General features: G+C 43.7%; 1 protein-coding gene across 1 annotated transcript in view; it reads left to right on the top strand.

Moving 5' to 3' along the window:
• The first annotated feature begins 2,503 nt into the window (after positions 1-2,503).
• The window catches only part of LOC149858176 (uncharacterized), a 51,386-nt gene continuing 34,859 nt past the window's right edge, over positions 2,504-19,030 (top strand). The window contains exon 1 of the mRNA XM_090060563.1: positions 2,504-3,024. Within this exon, the coding sequence (XP_089916689.1) occupies positions 2,944-3,024 (81 nt within the window). The 5' untranslated portion in view covers positions 2,504-2,943. The remainder of the gene's footprint in view (positions 3,025-19,030) is intronic.

The raw sequence follows: 19,030 nt of genomic DNA, 5'->3' as shown, positions 1-19,030 counted from the left end.
GGGAGAATCTTCCTGGGAAGCTCACAAGCAACCCTTTACCCAAGGAAGCCCCGTAAGCAGCCCCTTCCACACAACCTGAAACACCGAGAGCACCTTGTACCATGATTTCAGGAAAAGCAAGGGAGTTACCTGGGCAATACATAAAAGCTGTAGTCACAACTAAAATCACATGGTGCTAGATGCTGTACAAACACAGAGAGATAAGGTGCCTTCCCTGGTAGCTTATAATTTAATTTGAGACAAGATATAAAAAAGAGATGTGATAAGCAAAAGAGAATACACAGGGCAAGAGTAAAGAAAACTGGATATTGAGCATGCATGTGTATCTGTAGTGCCATGGGATGGTTCTAAATAATAATAATCTGCTGTATTTACTGACACATTGATTTTATTTTAACCAAAAAAAAAAAAGATCTCCCGACTGATGAACATATGAGCCGCAGGTAACTGGCTGATTTTCTATAGGTCCCACAGTGAAATGGAGCTTGAGGATTGATTTGTAAGGATTAGCAAAGGCTGCTTTGTGAAGATGGTTGTTATTTATTTACTTACTTACTTAGCATATCCAGTTTCGGCATATTGTTGCAGCCCTCTTAAGGTGATGTCATCACCAGTGTGAAGAGCTTGAAGGCCACCACGGAGCACAGGAAATGGACACAAGTCAACAATGAGGGACATGGTTTGAACACCAGGACATTTGTTGTTACTGTGAAGGACCCATTGGTATACGTTTGAGGCACAGTGACCCCGTCCAGTTCGAAAGGAGTGAGAAGTGCCCAGTAACAATATGGCCAGTTAAATGCTGGTTGACGGTAGGGTCAGAAATGATGTGGTGATCGATTGGTGCTTGTGTCAACTGTTCTTTGTGCCATTAATGAAGGAAAAGTCAAAGGGTTTTGAAAGGGTGGACCATAGTGGACGTCTTAAGGGGAGCAAGCTAGTCATGGGTGGAATATACCCCAATTCACTGCATCATAAGCAGTTTTCTGGACATGTGATTTAGCACTGGCATTATGCAGATGGAAGACACGTCAGACACTCTTTGAAGTATTTGGTTTGAGGTGCCATTTGAGGTGGTGCTCTGCCATCCGTCTCATGTCTCCATCATGTATGAGTTCCACTTTTGAGAAGTCATGGGCTTGGGTGGCAAAGGTACTGTCCTAGGGTGGTCATAGGAAAAGCTGATAAGCAGGTAGGAGAGACCAGTGTTCAGGACAGAAGACATTGGGGGGAACAGTTATTACCCACTGACATAAGAAGGTGATGTATTGTGGAACAGCATAGGCACAGGCAGACGTGCTTCCCCCAACCACCCTGCAGAGACGCTTAAACCAGGACCCAGAGAGAGAGCTGGCTTCCCCAAACGTGGCGTTGTCCATTACCCTTGGCCCATTCAAGTTCTGATCTTTTCAAGACTGCTCAGAAAAGAGTCTTCTTAGCAGCAGCTGTGGGGTGATAAAGGCACCTGTCTTCAGTGCTAGACAGTCTCAGACACCCACTATCACATCTGCTCCTCACTATGACCTTGTGAATTTTCATTCTGCAAAAAAGACTACACTTTGGAGGCAAAATTAGGCCAGCAGCACGATTCTACCACTAGCTTTCAACTGTGCAGTTTTCCTTGTCGCAACAAAATACGTGGAGCTTCTACTCTGGAACAAATTGCAGATTTTTATCCTGAGTGGAAATGTCTGTATTCAACAGAGGCTATACTCTTTCCCCAGTGCAAATTGCTTTCCAAGTTTTATGTTTTTATTTTCTTGGCAAGGGGAGAAATATGTAAGGTAAAAACCCAACTGTTTGTCTCACGTACGCTCCCTCCCCGAAACGTGACATTCCTCCCAGCTTCATCAGTGGTGTGAATTTTTCCATTCTGCTTTCACATCTTGAGCTTATCTGGAAAGAATACAGAGTGGGAAATGCCTGGCTGCTTTTGCTAGGGGAAGGTTTTGCTGTTCTAATAAAGACCAGGTTGTTTCCTAGTATCTGGAATGTGCAGAAGGATTCGGTAGGCGAAAAATGGGCATTGCTCAGAGTTGCTCTAAACTCTCCAGTTTTGTGGGGCTTTAGAAAACTTTTGGAAGTCATACAGGCCTGATCCACATCCCACTGAAGCCAATGGAGCTTTTATTTCTATCATTTTGAATTGGTTTTGGATTGGGCCCAAAATGAAATGTGCTTTCCTCATAATTCATACTGCTTCTTTTTACTGGTAGGCGCCCAATCTGTGGGAAATCTAGGCTAGGTAAGCAAGAAAATGTCCTCTTTTAAACCCTTATTTTCCCATCTCTGGAGGCATCAGGGTTCAGTAACACTAAGCCCAGAATAGTTCTGTAAAACTGAACATCAAAAGTGTCTACTTCTGTTGTGAATGAATAGCACATTGCCCTCAGGAGGGCTTTAAATTGGGCAAAAACCAGCACTCCTGCACCTCCCTTCCATACTGTGGGATCCCCCGGCCATTGCTGACATTATCCTACTGGATTGCCCTAAGCAGCTGCCTGCGACTCTGAGTTCACGTTCCCTTTCTCCACTCACTCTGTGCTGTGTTTTCATTGAACAGCCAGGTTACTTGCAGCATTAAATGCTTTCAGAAAGGAGCACAGTGTAGCCTACTGTGAGTAAATGTCCTTATTTAGGCAGTGCGAGGAGGAGCAACTTAGCTGGATGCTGTCTCAGCTGATCAGGAAAAGCGAGCAGGCAATGTTACTTGCTCCACTCGCTCCCGTGCCCGGGGGCTGGGAGCTCAGCTCGGAACTCAAGGATTAATGGACTGATCCACTAACAATTGGGACTTGTAAAACATAGCCCGTCACAAGCCCCCTCCCTGGGTTTCCCCCCTCTCTCTGCACCTCTCTCTCCTCTGACTGTGTCTGTAGGTGAACATGTGAGGTTGGGAATAAATCATGCACACAGAAGAAGGACCACCACCCAGCCAGGAGGATGACTCCTCAGCAGAAGTCTAATCTGCCGAAGGGGCAGAGCGAAGAAGATCTGAGATTGTGGATGCAGGAGTGGGGCAAGGCAAGTATCTGTCTGGCTTGTTAAAGGGGAGACAGGGCCCCAGGAGGCTCAGGGGGACACTGCTTTATCTACAGGAGCTGGGTTTCCCTGCTAGAAGCAAATCCTTGTCCATCCATGCATTCCTTGCCCTGCTTCATTTTTCTCTCTTCCTTTGCTTTACTTTCCATCACCTCTGTTTACTAAGCCCATGTTTATTCATCCCTTCATTTAGAATCTGTCTGAAAACTTTTTTCCCTCTAAGTATTTGCAAGTTGCAATGACTCCCTCTAATGGGTCCTGAGTTATATTTTCCACATCAGATTTAACTTTCTCTTCTATTCATCTGGCTTGTAACCTGCCTTACCTGCCCATGCTGCTCCCGATTAAAGATCTGCAATAGGAGGGCATAGAAATATCTCCCTGTCCTCTACCACTGAGCACTAGCATTCACCAATGAATCTGTCAGCCACTAGGCTGTTTAACATCTGAAAACGGAAGGATTGAAAGATTTTCCCTAACATCTGGAAAGTACCAAGTGTGGTTTTTGTCAGTCTCCCACTGACCCCAGTGGTATATAGCTATACATTTCATGATATAATGTTGTTCCATTTGTACAAAGAAATATTAACCATCAAATATAGAGTGTAAGGGAGGATTGTAGATCCCACTGGATTCTAGACATCTGAAATGCTTCTTTATTTTCATTACTTCTGCTCTTTTCACTTGACATTTTATAGTAAAGCTGTTAGCCCAGGTCTCCTGTTCTGATATTTACCTTGGGTTTTTTAAATAGTGCCTGCTCATATCCCACCCGCAGGTTCAGTTGGATGCAGATTTGTTCTTCCTGCTTTCAATTGCTCAGTAGTATCCTTTTTTGTGAAACAGCTGATGTGTTCCACTCCAGAGGTGGCTGCATTTCAGTGGCAGGGGAAATCCGTCCAATGTAATTGATAACTGGGATCAAACCAGACATAGAGATATGTAAATTCAGATGATGTTTCAGTTGTTGGGAGAATTCTGCCCTCCATCCATAGCACCACGCAAAGTTGCACACCTACTGAGCTAGACAGGACTGCTTCAATGAAGAGGGGGAATGATGTTTCCTACCATACCTCTTAACAGAAACCTCTTTGTGGGGGAGGCAGGGAAGGGGGGATGCTGGAAGGGAAGGAGAGGCTGAGCAGGGCACTGGTAGCCAGGACTCCTTCATCCCACCCCTCATTCTGCTACCTGATCAATTCACTCACTTGTACCTCAGCTTTCCCAGCTGTAAAGCAGGAGCAATAACTGGACCCAGCTAAAACATTAAATTTCTGTTTTGGGGGAAATTTTAACTTTTCCCAATTTTGTGGCATTTTTTATTGTTGTTTTGAATTGGAAGAAAGCAACAAATATTTTCAAAACCTCCTGAAAACTGGAATTTCAAACCCATTTTGTGTTGGAGGATAATCATATCAGGATTGGAAGATTTTATTTGGAAGTTTGTTGCATGGGGTTTTCATTTTGTATTTTTTTCATGATATCACATGAGTTGGAATGGTCTATTATTATTTTATTGTATTTATTTTTATATTGTTAATATCAAGAGCAGCTGCTACTTAGCATGCATTGAAATATCCTCTCTTAACCTGCATTTAATTATAATGAAATGGAAGTCACTTTGATCCAGAAAGAATAAGATGTTTCAATGAGTCCTGCATAGAAGCTGCCCTTTGTTTTTAAAAATACAATATCAGAAAAATAATAGCATAGGCTACTAGCATGGTATTATCATGCAATAATTTAAAATAAAAATATGAAATAAGAATAGCATACTGTTTCAAATGAAAGGTTGGGGCTGTCAGATTAACAGCACTCTATCATTTTATGAAATACAGTTTTTCTGCACATTTTTATTATATTTTTATTTTTCATGTCAGTTTTCTTCTGCGAGAATTTTTTAAGCAACCAACAGAAAACTGCTTGTACAAAAGTTTTTCAGCATTCCCTAATAATAATACTAATTGCCTACCTAGCAATGATCTTGAGAAGCTAAAAAAACCCTGTCATTTGCAAAGGGACTTGAGGGCTTCCTAAAGTACTATGAAATCTAGAGTCCTGCATCATTGCAAGTGCCTGGTTCATTTTTTAAAGATTCAGTTGAAGGTCTGAGAGCCCAGCATGGGAAGGAGAAGTGATGGCCATCTGAATTTGCTTCTCTGAAAACTTTTAGGAGAATATCCTTCCTAGAGAACTTTTCTGTCCCCTTCTGTCTTTTGAATGGTCTTTATGAAAATGTTCATTTTCCTAGTATGATTATGCATCTTCTAATGCCTCTAATGCAGCCTCCCAGTCCTGTTACATTGATAGTACCTACTGTACACTACCTATATGTATGAGGGACCAGGATTCAGAGCACATTTTCTTTGCCACTAGATCATGGGCAGTAGCTGGATAGTTGGACAAGCAAGGGCACATGTGCCTTGTCCTGATGTCCTGAAAGTACATGGTTACTATGAACTGATTTTTATCCTCTGAGCTGCTAAAAATACATCAGAGCTCTGCAGCTGCCTGCTACCAGCTTATTTTCCTATGGTTTTAGTAATTAAAAAAAAAAATTAACAAAAGCACTAGTAATAAGGGTATAGATTCTGAACAAAAGCCAAATCATATACTTTATAATATGTCCAAACCCTGAACTGACATAGTACCCAGTACTTGCTTTAGCAATCTAATATGCCTTAGATAATGTAATGTGTTGACCCTATGTGATGTTTTTCCTGGCTTGCATGACTGTATACGACAAGAGTTGCCCTGCAGCTAATAATGGATTCAGTCAACGACGCAGTAAGGCAGGAAGGAACATCACTAGTGATACACACACACTTTTCCAACACCCCCCACCCCCAACAAGCCGCTAAAAATCTGCATTTCTCTAAGATCTAACTACCTGTACAGTTATTTAAACACTAAACAGCTCTTGAAAGATTCATTGTAATTGCACCCTCTGGTGACTCTGAAAAATGTACATGTATCTAGTTTGCTTTTATATGCAGCTTTGAGTTTGTCTTTAGAGAATTGCTATTTAACTTTGAGCTGTGTTATTAAAGTTTGAACCGCGTGGCAAACTTTTCTGCGCTAAATCCTTCTGTTGTTTTTAAGCACGCAGACAGCATGGGTGACACAACTGTCATCAGTTTCTGGCTCCTCCATGGATTTTAACAGCTAAATGTTAAACATTTTTCAAAGCTCTATAGAGTCTTCCTGCGGATTAAGACTGAAGGAGGGTTAGCTTTTACTCCATGCTGTATGCTCTAGGTTCCTATAAGCTTTCTCTTATAGGCTTATAAGATGCGAGAAGGCTGAGGTCAGTATCTGAATTCCTGATTTCTTCACCTTTTTGCATCGCTTCATTGTGCCTAGCTCTGCAGGCCTTCCTTCTTTGCTGACAATGCCAAGTCTGGTGTGTTATGGTTCATCCTGCAATCAGGATTTCAGTGGATTTAGTCCAAAAGCTTCTATCCTAAATGAAAACTGCTCAGGATGTGTTTTGGGGGGTATATTAAATGATAGCAGCCTGAAGATCTAGAGCCACTCTTTGATTAGCCATAAAGAGACTGGTCCTCATCCATATATTATATGAGATTCTGACTTTTCAAAATATGTGCATTTAAAAAATGGTTTATTAGCAAGCTAGCACTTTTTCATACAGGGGCACCTTTACGAAAAGCTGAGTACTTATTCATTGGTACCTTTACGAAAAGCTGAGTATTTATTCATTGGTGAGTATTTATTCACCAAGGCGCCCCCGGGGGTTACAAGAAATAATGGCCACAAGCTGGAGGAGAGCAGATTTAGATTGGATATTAGGAGGAACTTCTTCACAGTTCAAGTGGCCAGGGTCTGCAACGGGCTCCCAAGGGAGGTGGTGCTCTCCCCTACCCTGGGGGTATTCAAGAGAAGGTTGGATGTGTATCTAGCTGGGGTAATGTAGGCCCAGCACTCTCTCCTGCTTATGCAGGGGGTCGGACTCGATGATCTATTGAGGTCCCTTCCGACCCTAGCATCTATGAATCTATGAATCTATGAATCTAAGCACTAGGTCTGGTTACTGATTGTTCTGGTCTGCTTCAAATGGCTTATTTATATACAAACAGCATCTGCTACCAGAAAGGACAGAAGAAACTGCTCATTTGCTGTGCTCAGACAGACAGTTATGCAGGTTACAGCCTCTCAGACCTAAATGCAATCATGGAGAACATACTATATTATCACACCCACACCTGACACCCATTTCTTTGTCTACCTCAATTCAGTCATATCTTCATGCGTCTCTATTACATCAGTACACATAGACACTCACAAACACACACATTTGCACCTATACCACCTTGTACCAGCACACATCCCTGTACATTCCCATATACACCTACCTTACACACAGTCACTCACTCCCATACTGTTCACACCTAGAGCACACTACTACTCCTTCCAGAACTCCCATCTCCATGTAGCATCACTGGGCAAACCAGCCAGTTTCTCTGTCAAGTGGTGCTATTCCAGTGGTTGGCCAATAACATTTAGGGGTGGTCTTCTAGAAATGGTACCTACAAAGTGGCCTGACCCATATATCATTGTCTCTAGATGGCAGATGGAGATGCAGTTGTCAAATTCCCATCTTTGTGTGTCTGTGGTTAGAGGTACCCTTTTCACCATGTTCAAAGGCATCACACATGCCTTATACTGGCTTGTGGAAAATCTGCAGGGCAGAAATACATGACCATACCCATCACTGCTGGAAGGTTGATATTTCCAGGGTAATTGTTCAGTCTTTGTGATAAGGATGCAATGCTATTTCTTGTTTTCCAGTTCCATAGAACTTGTAAGAGACTGATTTAAAGAAGGGAAAGGAGAATAAGTAATATGTATGAGGGAGGGTCTATGACTCTATTTCTCTTGCCCTATTCTCTCACCCTACTCATCCCCCCGCCCTCCTGCAGTGAACAAACAAGCTGTTCAGATAAGGATTTAAAAAGTGACTGAGAAAGTTTCCAAAACCGGGTGCCCACAATTACTCCCACTGAAAACAGGCAGGGTGGGGTCATGCCTGCAATGGGAGAGAGAGAGACTCAGAAAGAAAACAGGATGTTTTTGTGATAAACCTTATTTTTGATAATTGCCATTGAAATGTCTGTTTTGCTTTGTTTTTGGAGTTGCTTGCGAGCTTTATCGAAGAAGCTGCAAGCCAAAGAGCTTCGTGGTTGGGTGGGTGGGTGGGTGTGAGTGAGCCAGCAAGGGGAGGGGAAAGTGAGGGGTGACTGCTACTTAGACCTAGGGAAGCTATTCAGCATACCTAGAATATAACAACTGTAACAAGCAGTAGCAACTAAATGACTGCTATCCTGTCTCTGAATACAGTCCTTCTGGTGCAAATGCAGTTGCAGTATTATAGTTGGTTCTGGACACCTCTGTACAAGAAAGGTTGTCAGATTGCAAAGAGCTCAGAGAAAAGAAAGCCAATCCAAGCAAAACCCCTGAGGGAGTGATTTAAATGTGGAGTTATGTTACCCCAGCGATGGAGATCAGCAAACTTCTCCGGGGAGGTTTGTTTCCCTCATTCTGGAGCCATCTGCATCCCATAATGTGCTACAGTACTGTGCCCAGTTTTACCCCATCCTGTTTTCACCCATATGGTCAGAGTGATTGAAAAAAATTAAAACACAGAAAAGTAGAAGATGGATGATAAAGTAAGAATAGAAGCAGAACTGCCATTAAATAGAATATTTTTTCTGTTGCCCATTGATATCTTTTTCATGCCACACCAAAAATTGAGACATAGGAGTTGGTACACCAAAGCAACCCCATAGTCCTACAGTCTGGCATCTTTTCTTCAAGAATGGCCAACAGAGTGAAGGCAAGGATTTCTTAGGATGATATCTTTTATTGGACCAATTATCATCTAGTCCAATGGGACAAGCTTTTGAATGCAAAACATTTAATAGATGTATTTTGAAGAAGATATTCCCTTCTTTATAGTGCCACTCTGTGCAGGTTCATCCCTGCAGCAAAATTCTTCCTGACTTCAACTAGTCTATCTTCATATTGAATGTTAATAGTGCATAAATTGCCTGTTTTAGTTTGTATTACTGAAGAAGTTGTTCCTATTCAGACAAAAAACTAGGGTGAAATGCCAGCTTCACAGAAATCATGAGGATTTTATCATTCATTTCAGTGGTTCAGGTTTTGAGTTTCATCTGTACCTTTACCTAGGTATGAGCTTCTGTAATCAAAAGCAGCAGTTAGTTTCTTGTGAGAACTATTAGTCTCTTGTGATGGACTTTATTAAAACACTCTAGTCACTGGTTGTCCTTTATCCCCTATTCTGCTGTTTCGCAACAAATTATAGCAGGTTAAGGGCAAAATTTACCTTTATATCACTTTAAAGTGGAAGCTCTTTGACATAAACAGTGCCAGTGAGTCCAAAATCTTTGAATCAGATGCCATATGCTCTTTGCTTGCTAACATCAACTGACCATTATTGCTCACTTTCCTCTTCAGTCTTCTTGACTATTTTCTCTCAAACATTTTTTGCCTTCGCTGAGCACTCCCCCTATATTTCCCTGATGAACTTTTCTTCCTCCTTCCCTTCATTATTAACATCTCCCGGGGTCCCATTCTCATTCACTTCCTACTTCTTCTTTACACCTTCTTTTTGAGTGGATTCATCCAGCAACTTTGAAGCAACAGTGAAAGGTCAAGGGTGGAGTGGGAGGTCTGAGAGTTACCAGCATAATGTTGTCTCTCTAATTGCTTCTTATTGTTCCATCTTATATGACTCCTGGCACTTCAAAAACTGGCAAAAATGCAACCTCTCTGGCCAAATCCTCTTCTTGTTTATGCTGACAGCGTAAATCCAAAATAACTCCACTGGAGTTGATGCAGTTTGGATCCTAGTTTGGCTTCTGATATCTGCCCTCCTTTCCACCACCTTCAAAGTACTTGAATTATCTGTTTCAGTTTCAGCCTCTCCCAAGTTTCAAGGAGGCTTTAAAGGGTTGACATTACTAGTAAATATTCAAGCAATCCAGATACTGGTTGGTGGTATCAGGTGAGAGAGTGATGCAAGGAGGAGAGATCCTTTCATGGTGTGTGTATGTGTTGCAAGGGTCACTGCTGATTAGTCCATTTTTCTACCCGCCATCTCTCCAGCGTTGAGAGTGCTATTTAGCAAATCCAAAGCTATATAACACTAATGTGATGCTTATAAGGCATAAAGGGATTAATGCTCAGCTCTAATAAAATCCAGATGCCCAGAGCCGCCTCTCTTCATTGCCAAGATTCAAATAAAATAATTTAACTAATGTAAATACATGAGATGCACAAAAGAGAGAATATCTACTATGTACTTAAACTCACAGGCACCAGGGCCACTGGGTTTCTGCTCACAGGTCATGCAAAAGCGAGGACTTTTTTACCCACAGAACAACTCCCTTTGCAATGAATTAATTCATGAGATAAACCTCACGACCTTTCACAAGAGCCGTGATGCAGTCACATATCTGCAATACAGCTCGGGAAATTCTAGCAGGGGAATAAGGCTATATTTATTAATTAGAAAAAGGATGTGTGGATCTAATGAGCTGGAGAATCTCAGCCTGGTTCCTAATGGATAAGTGTCTCCACACCGCTCAGCCCACTAGCACAAATAGCATTAACTGAGCAATTTCTTGGTAGTCTCCGCTGACAGATTCAATGGCTTGTGGCAATAGAACTTCCTCTGAGCCTTACCCAAGGCAGGGTTGAGTAACCCTGATGGTACTGTGTGGAGTGCGTTTGGTGCTTCAGCATGCTAAACCCCAGAGACATCTTAGTGGTGGAGAATGAGCTATCTGATATCTTGGGGAAGTGGGCTGGATGAAGGGATCGTATGTCCAATGGACCCGAAGCATTAATGCCTCACATCATATTCACTGCAGACCTCTTTTCTCCCTTGAATGATATATACTTTCCTATTCTACCATGTAGGGCCTCATCCACTCTTAGCCAGTAAGGGGGAAAGCAAGACTGAGACTATACTTCAGATCCCATGCTTATGATGGCACAAAATAATACTGCTTTCATGTCCAGTTATCTACACCTTTCTATTTTTAGTATAGAAGCTGTGGAGAAGATTGTACCAAGAGAAAATACAGGGTACTTTTAAAGATACAAAGGAATGTGTTACATTCTTCCATCCCCTAAACTTGGCGGCTATGCAAACTTTTCATTTTGCCAAATATTTATTTGCATTAAAAACCCTTCAATTCATGATTTACTTTGGCCTCAGCGATGAATTTTTATACACTGAAATCCAATAAGTTTCCTCCCAATGTTATATATACATCCGACTTTACAGTAGGAGCTTCTATTGCAAAATATCGGCCCTCTTTAAACATTTTAAAGTCTGTTTGCATTTCTTTTCAATGCAGGGCTTCTCAGCAGTTGCTCTGAAATTGTATTATGGCATATTATCAGAAAGAATCCAGACTTGACAGTAAAAATAATACATACATGTGAACAGCTACAGAGACCCACTCACAACTGAAGAAGCAAGAGATCATTTCTTAAGTTTCTCAGGTAACCAGATGTGCCTGAGGTCAGGGATGAGAATAAAGCCAGTTTACGATAAAGATAGGCTGCCCGCATTTGGGAAATCTTTCTTGGGGCCAAAAGAGTTGTGTGAAGAAAGAGGAGCTATTCCATGTGAGGCATGTAAATACAATGGTACTAAGGCAAAAGCATAACAAAATAGGACTGCAAGGGATCTGGACCATTAAGTTCAGTCACTCTCAATCACAATTAACTGCTTAATTAACTTCCCTTCCACCTCTCATACCAAAAGACACAAAACACCTGCACCACCCTATAACAAACATATGACCTTTAGTACCCAAGGCCAAATGCTGTAAAAACAACAGTGTGCTCAACAGGAGAGAACAGACCATTCGTTACAGTGGGAAATTTGCAGAGATATCAAGTGATAATACCTGTAGATCATGGGGAGGTGAGATAGGATCTCAGTAGAGTAAGAACTAGCCCAAACTTTGAACCCAGGACTGCAGGAGCTTATGACTTCCGTTCAGGTTTAAAAAAATGTTCATGTAAGTTTACCAGATAAGGTAGTTTTACTTTTCCTGCTGCTTGCAGGCTTCTGAGCTAGGGCTAGATGGGAAGGCAATGTAATCTCATCCCAGGACTTTCTTTTGCTGTATTCTAACTTGGCCAAAAGCAGGAATAATAGGGACATTCTAAGATATTTTTTAATACATTAGTGCCAACCAGCCTGCAATTCACTGCTGTAATAAGGAGGTGAAAATCACAGGCTAGCTTTTCAGACAGATAAAGAGAGGACAAACTTCTGGGTGCTAATCTGAATGTAATCTCCCAGTGCAGTAGGCCCAATCTCATTGAACTCAATGGCTACACTTTGACTTCAGTGAGATCAGACTCAAGCACTAAGTGGTTCATCTCTCACCAAAATAAATATCCTCTAACTGAAGACACTGAACAAGTGACACATGCAAGAAAAATGAAGGAAAATGTTCAAGCTGTTGTTCATTAGGAAGATAGCCTGATTGAAGGAGCAGTTCTTTTTTTATTCCGAGTATGTATAATGTCCTAATTCTCACTAAGGGTGCTGACAGATATGCAGTTCCCAGCTGTAACTCATGGCACTTCACATAAAGCACCATGAGTTACAGCATTTCCCATGACCTAACAGACATTTGCTGTTGGTTCCAGGGGGTTGGAGGATCAAGCTCCAGTTTGGAGCAGCTACAGCCATTCTCCCCTAGGTCTGCCCCTCACCCCCCAGATACAGTGCTGTCTTCAGAATGGGAGGGGAGGAAGGGAGAAGAGGGAGCAAAATCTGGGGTTTGTCTAGCCTGCGCTGGAGGGTGGAGAGGGTGGATGGAGCCCCAGACAGAACTCCCTCCTCTCCCTTCTCTCCCTCCCATTCTGAAGACAGCACTGGGCTGCACTGTATCAGCCCAGCCCTGCTCCCAGCACAGGCTGACAGATGTTAATGAAAGCTCTCTACTTCAGAACACTTTCATCTGAGCCCTTGTGTAATGAGGGTTCAGACTGTTGTGCAATCAGGCACTTTTAAAGTGCTCTTCTGCCATGCACTTCTATAAGGGCACAGCTGTAGATTGCTTTCAGGGAGCCAACCATGCAATGAATGTAACTTCTGTCTGCACCCTAAGGCCTCTGGGTGCTAAGCAATAACAGTACAGAATGTGAGCAACAGCAATAGGATCTAAGGATTATGGGGAAACTGTACCATATACCCCTCCATATTCCCCACAAAACAAGTGGGTCGTAGAGCCGCAAAAAGATACAACAGAATGAAATACCCTAGTTAGACAGAAAAGTACAAGCAAGACTGTAAAAGCTGGATCCAAAAGCTTTTGAATAAGGCTGAGAAATAAGGCCTTACTTGGTTACTTGTTAAAGGAAATAAACAATTCTAAAACTAAATTTAACCATTAAGAGTTGTCAAGGCCATAACTGGCGGTTGTATCTTTAGTTTTCTGCACAGGATGCTCTTCTATTCTAATTGGATGTCCGAAAATATATAGGCGCACACACCCTTGTGCTGAACTTTCAGATTTTCAAGGAAAAATAGAGCCATGAATATTTTTGGTAGCAAAGTCTTCCATAATTATCGCAAATTCTTTCCATCACCACTGCACCAAGGGGCTGCAGCCTGGAAATATCCGGACTTTGGCTTCCCTTGTACCTCTGTTTCATCAGGAACCATCTTGCTGTCTGTGGAACCAGATAACAATGAAGTAGTAGCTGTTATCTAGCCATCTGTTATCTATCATGATGGGTTCCTGCTCCACAACCAAGCTCCTAACGACTAACACAATAGAACCAATAAGTACTAGTTGTAGCTGGCCTTGCTCTCCTGTTAAGGACTGGTGAACTCCTGCCCACAGTTAGAGATCGGTGCCAAGCACCTGCACCTAAGTCTGCGAGTCATTTACAGTTCCCAAAGGCACTCTGCTGGGCATTTAGAGTCCTGGATTTGTTTTAGAACAGGACTCCCAGCAACACAAGCAGCACTGTGTGCTGATATGCAGACAGGCTGCTCATGTGACAATACTACAGCAGAATGAACCAGTCCTGAAGCCCAGAGTCTCTTGCAGTAAAAGGCGATTCTTAGACTCCCAGCCTTCCCATACAGACCCATACAGTCCAGCTGGGTTTACAAGAAACCGGTCAGAACAGAACATTGCAATGTTGGTGGTGCTTGAATTGGGACTCCAGTTCAATGTCATTAGACACAGAGGGTACGTCCAGATGTGCGTGGACGTTTGGTTCCCTGGGGACAAGTAGCAACGGTGTACCTTGCGCCACCGCTTCTTGTCCCCAGAGAATGCCTGTGCCACGTGCACTTTCACACCCAGCAATATATATATTCGCCCCAGGTAACACAGAGCGGTGTTTCCCAACCAGCGTGGTGCAGCACAAAAGTGTACCATCAAAAAGGAACAGGCATGCCGTGGAATTTTGCCATGGCAGTGAGTTACAATAGGTATGAGTATGGGGAATGCCTTAACAGGTGTGCCACGGAAAATTTTGATTAATGTAAGTGTGCCTTGGACTGGAAAATGTTGGGAAACACCGATGTAGGGGAGGCTGGGGGCAGCACCTGTGCTGGCCCCAGCAGCCTTACCTGGGGTCCTGGGAGCCTCCCGGAGCTGCAGCCAAGGATATCCAGGGGTCAAAAACAAACCATAGGGGAAAAAACAGAGCAGCACGCACTTGGGCAGCATGCCCTTGAGGCATGGAGACCTCCAGACTCTATGGCATGCGGTGCTGCAAACGTGTTTGCAGCGCCACATACCATACCACACGACCATGCTCATCTGGACACGCCCATAGGTGCCAACCAGGTTGTCTTCATCTGGATCTAAACCTTCCCATGGTCCCCAGGGTCTGTGTTACCTGTAAGCAGAGGTCAGTGTGTGTGAGCATTGCCTGAAGCAAAAACAGCCATTATTCTTTCAAGGATGCCCTTCTTTGTGTTCATTTTTTAAGATTGCTCCAGGGATCCTGAGATAATCTCTGCAGGAACTAATAAATCCACTGGAGCTGAGGCAACAACAAAGAGCATAATAGTGTAAGTTAAACTTTTCCCAGTCATGTCTCCTGGAAAACTCTCACTTGGCTGTTGGCAAATTAGTTCTTTCCCTCCCAAGCTCCTTTATATGGAACTTCTTACACTGGTAGGGTCCCACAGCACGTCCATCTGTTGTGACTGAGCACCATCAGGCACTGCATATTTTAAGAAATGTTTGGGTTTGGTTTGAATTTCTTTTGAGAAAAAAGGGAAAAACAATTAGTAAAACACCATGTGAAGAAGAGTTTGTCTAAAACAGCTCAGATAAATATTTACAACCAATTTTCTTTGCTTCAAGTTCAAGTTAAGCTCAGTTCTTTCTCTGTTGAGACTCATATCCTTAACCAACATAAGCTGTGGCCACCCAGTGTTATTTACTCTTCCTTCTTTGATTAGTTGGCTTAATTGTGGACTCAAGAAGAGGCTGAAGAGTTAAAAAGTCTTCCTAGTGTTTTCAGGAAAAACTTAATGCTTTACCGTATGTGTTTGCTGGCAATATCAGAGCTGAGAACTAATAAAATGAGCTGTTTTTTTGTTTCACCTTTATAGCATAGAAAAATCTGCCCTTTGCAAAATGGGCATGAAATATTGAATATTAAAATATTAAAATGGAAAATATTAAAATGTAAATGAGTTACCACATACATCCCTACCTGACATAAAGTAATATGGCAATGATAGCTAATCAGTTTTTAAATACTGTGATGTTAGCCAGATAATATAAAGGTGTTTTGACCAGCAGCTTTTTGTGGCAACAGCAAGGGCAGTAGTTACCTTCATAGCAGTGTGCACTGCTAAATGCCACTGCTCTCTTTCATTAAGTGTGTCATGGACTTGATAGTGTGGAAGGAGATTTACAGGTGGCAGGGGCTTGTGCTTTTGAAACAGAGTGCTCTGAATTCAATCCTAGTTTGTGGCAAAAAGGTTTGCGTGGCCAAGGATCTATTGTGATACAAATGACTAGTCCCTCTGTCTGTCCCAAACATTGTCTGTCCAGACGATAATGTAAATTCCTGGGGCAGGGACAGTGCTTAACTTTTGTGTATGGGAGTGTAACTACAGGTTTCCCTTGATTTATACGGGGAATAGCGCATAAATTGAATTTGCACAAAGAGAACCCAGTTTACAATGAAACGCATAGGAATGCATTCCCATGATAGTGAGAGAAGGAGGGAGCGAGGCTGGGGCTAGAGAAGGGGCAGGGAGAGTGGTGCGGTGCAGCCCAATGGCTGCAAGCAGGCGGCGTCTGCTGCCTCTGGGGCTGCAGCAGGGGTAGCACCAGGATCTTCGCAGCACTTAGGGTGGGCAGGAGCCCCACTCACCCCACTGGTCTGCTTCTCCCCAGTCATCACAGCCCCTGGTGCAGTAGCCCTGGGCACAGCCAACACCAGGTGCCTGCAGCCACTGGGCTGCACCATGCCCCAAACCCCACAGTGCGGTGCAGCACAGTGGCAGCAAGCGGGCAGTATCCACCGCTCCCAGGGCTGCAGCAGCGGCATACAGCAGCCTGCAGTGGGATGAGAGGAGGCTGGGGCTGGCGGTGGCACCAGGCTCTTCCCGGCGCTCAGCAGCAGTGCTGGGAGGACAGGTTGCAGGGGGCTATGGCGAATTTTGGGGTGGCAGCAGCCCCCTCCCATTGCTGCAGCCCACCCTGAGTGCTGCGAAGAGCCTGGTGCCAACACTGGCCCCAGACTGGTCTTGGCCTGCTGCAGGCGGCTGCCCACCCCTGCTGCAGCCCTGGGAGCAGCGGATGCCACCTGCTTGCAGCTGCTGAGCTATGCTGCACCGGGGGGTTGGGGGCACAGTGCCCCAGGGGAAAGGGAGCCCAGGGGGGGTCAGGGCACAGCGCAGCCCAGCAGCTGCAAGCTGCTGACATCAACCACTCCCAGAGCAGCTGCAGGGCCTGCGGTGATTGGGGCCTCGGCCCCACAGCCCTTACCCCTTACGCCCGCTCACAGCCCTTTCCCCTCCCCTCACAAACTCACAGACTTACCTGCTTGGGGGAGGGCAGGGGCGCACCTATGCTGATCGCATAACAGTTAATTTATTTTGCGTATAATGAATTTCAGGTATAAGAAGGGTCATCGCATAAGAGCAAATTTGCATAAATTGAACCCACATAAATCGAGGGAAACCTTAATGCCTAGAAGAGGGAGTGAGGTGAAGAGAGCTGGGTTCTAGTTGTCTCCTTGCTGCTTGTTTTTACTGCCTTGGTACACGCTACTGACACCTTTCTGAGCCTCAGTCTCCCCATCTTTAAAGTGAGCCCATCATTACTAGCCCCCTGTATAACACAGGTGCTATGAGGCTTAATGGATTCATTCCTATAAAATGATTTAAGACCTTCAGACAGAAGAAAAATATATTAGCACATACTCGGAGTAGACATATTCAGTTTATTAAGGATTCTGGCTGAAAGCCATGCTCCTGAAAACAACATAATAAACAGACAACCATAATATAAATTTAAACAAAAATAACAGGAATGCAAATATAATAATAAAATAGGGCCAACCTTTATACAAGCATTATTCCTATTTCTAGAATTAACATAATCAAGTACAAATATAGTGATAAATCAGATCACGAATCTATAAAAATGTTATGCATAAGACCACAATTAACGCAGTAAAAAACAAACATAGTGATAAAGTTTATCGGTTATATCATATATCAACTGTAAAGGAGGTTTAGCTCTTATTGCTCCAGACAGTCCCTGCATTTGGGCCTGTCCCCTCCATGTGGGGTGGGGCCTTGAAAAGGCAAGCAGCTGTTTAAGCGTCTCACACCTTCTGTTGCCATCACCAGCCATTCAAAGTGGATGCAAAGCAGCTCAGTAGCATTTTGCTCAAGTTCAGAGGTGCAAAAGACAAGGAAGAAATGGGCCCTGCTGTTTCTACCTACAAATGACAGTTTTTGCAGACGTACATTTGCCAATATGGGCCGGTACCACTGCAGGAGCTGTCTGCCAGCCTGGTGCATGCTCTCTGTACAAGCCAGGCACAGAAATGACCTGGCAAAAGGGGGTCCCCCAACCATTTCTTGGTGCCAAAGGTCATCTTCTCCATCCTGTGTGAGCACGTTTATCCCAGTGCCAGAGACAGTGGCTACCAGAACAGCACTGCAGTCCTAAACCCCGGTTTCCCAAGGATCTTCCCTATTGCTTGGAAACAGAGGAAAAATTATCTGAGTCCTGGAAAATTACACTCCTCCCTGAGAGTAATCATTTGGGGCCGGCTTCTTGGCTAGTGGAAGGCAGAATAGAGCCATTGACTTCAACAGAGCTACACCAATTTACTCCATGGGAAAAGCTTGCCCATTGCTCTATAGACCTGCTGCTCTCTACCAACTTCCCAGGAGGCCTGCAATTTAACTAGGAGGCTGTCACTGAAATATGCCACCTTGAACTGTCCCCTCCAGTCTTACCCACCATCCCAGTACTCACTTGGATACAGCATTCAAAAGCTTGGGATTTTTTAACCCCCCTGCATCTCCCTTGGCAGCTAGGACCTCTGTGCAGCCTTCTCATGATCAATGGCATTTAGCAAGAGAAGCCTGGAAGGATGTGAGTTGCATCCTAGCAGGCTGGTACAGGAAGCAGCTGTGGGCGTCAGGAACTGGTTTGTACAAAACACATTTTTGAGAGAGGCTGTTCCATTAAAATCCACTCCCTGCAGGACCCCATTGCCAGAGGGGTTGCACTGATTTGCCTGCTGCTGACAAACTGCAAGCAAATCAACAAACAATGCATACGAGTGAACAACATCATGACAGCAAGCTTGTGCTGAAATAGCTCCTTCCACAAGGATCCCAGGCAGGGATGGGAGAGCCAATTCAGGAAAACAGACACAAATTTAAAAATGAATCTTTTGGTTGAAT

This window comes from Crocodylus siamensis, chromosome 8 (assembly GCF_052110815.1).
Source record: "Crocodylus siamensis isolate JL-2025a chromosome 8, ASM5211081v1, whole genome shotgun sequence".
Taxonomy (NCBI): domain Eukaryota; kingdom Metazoa; phylum Chordata; order Crocodylia; family Crocodylidae; genus Crocodylus; species Crocodylus siamensis.
The sequence above is the reverse complement of the archived record's forward strand: the minus strand, read 5'-3'. Positions and strand labels throughout refer to the sequence as shown.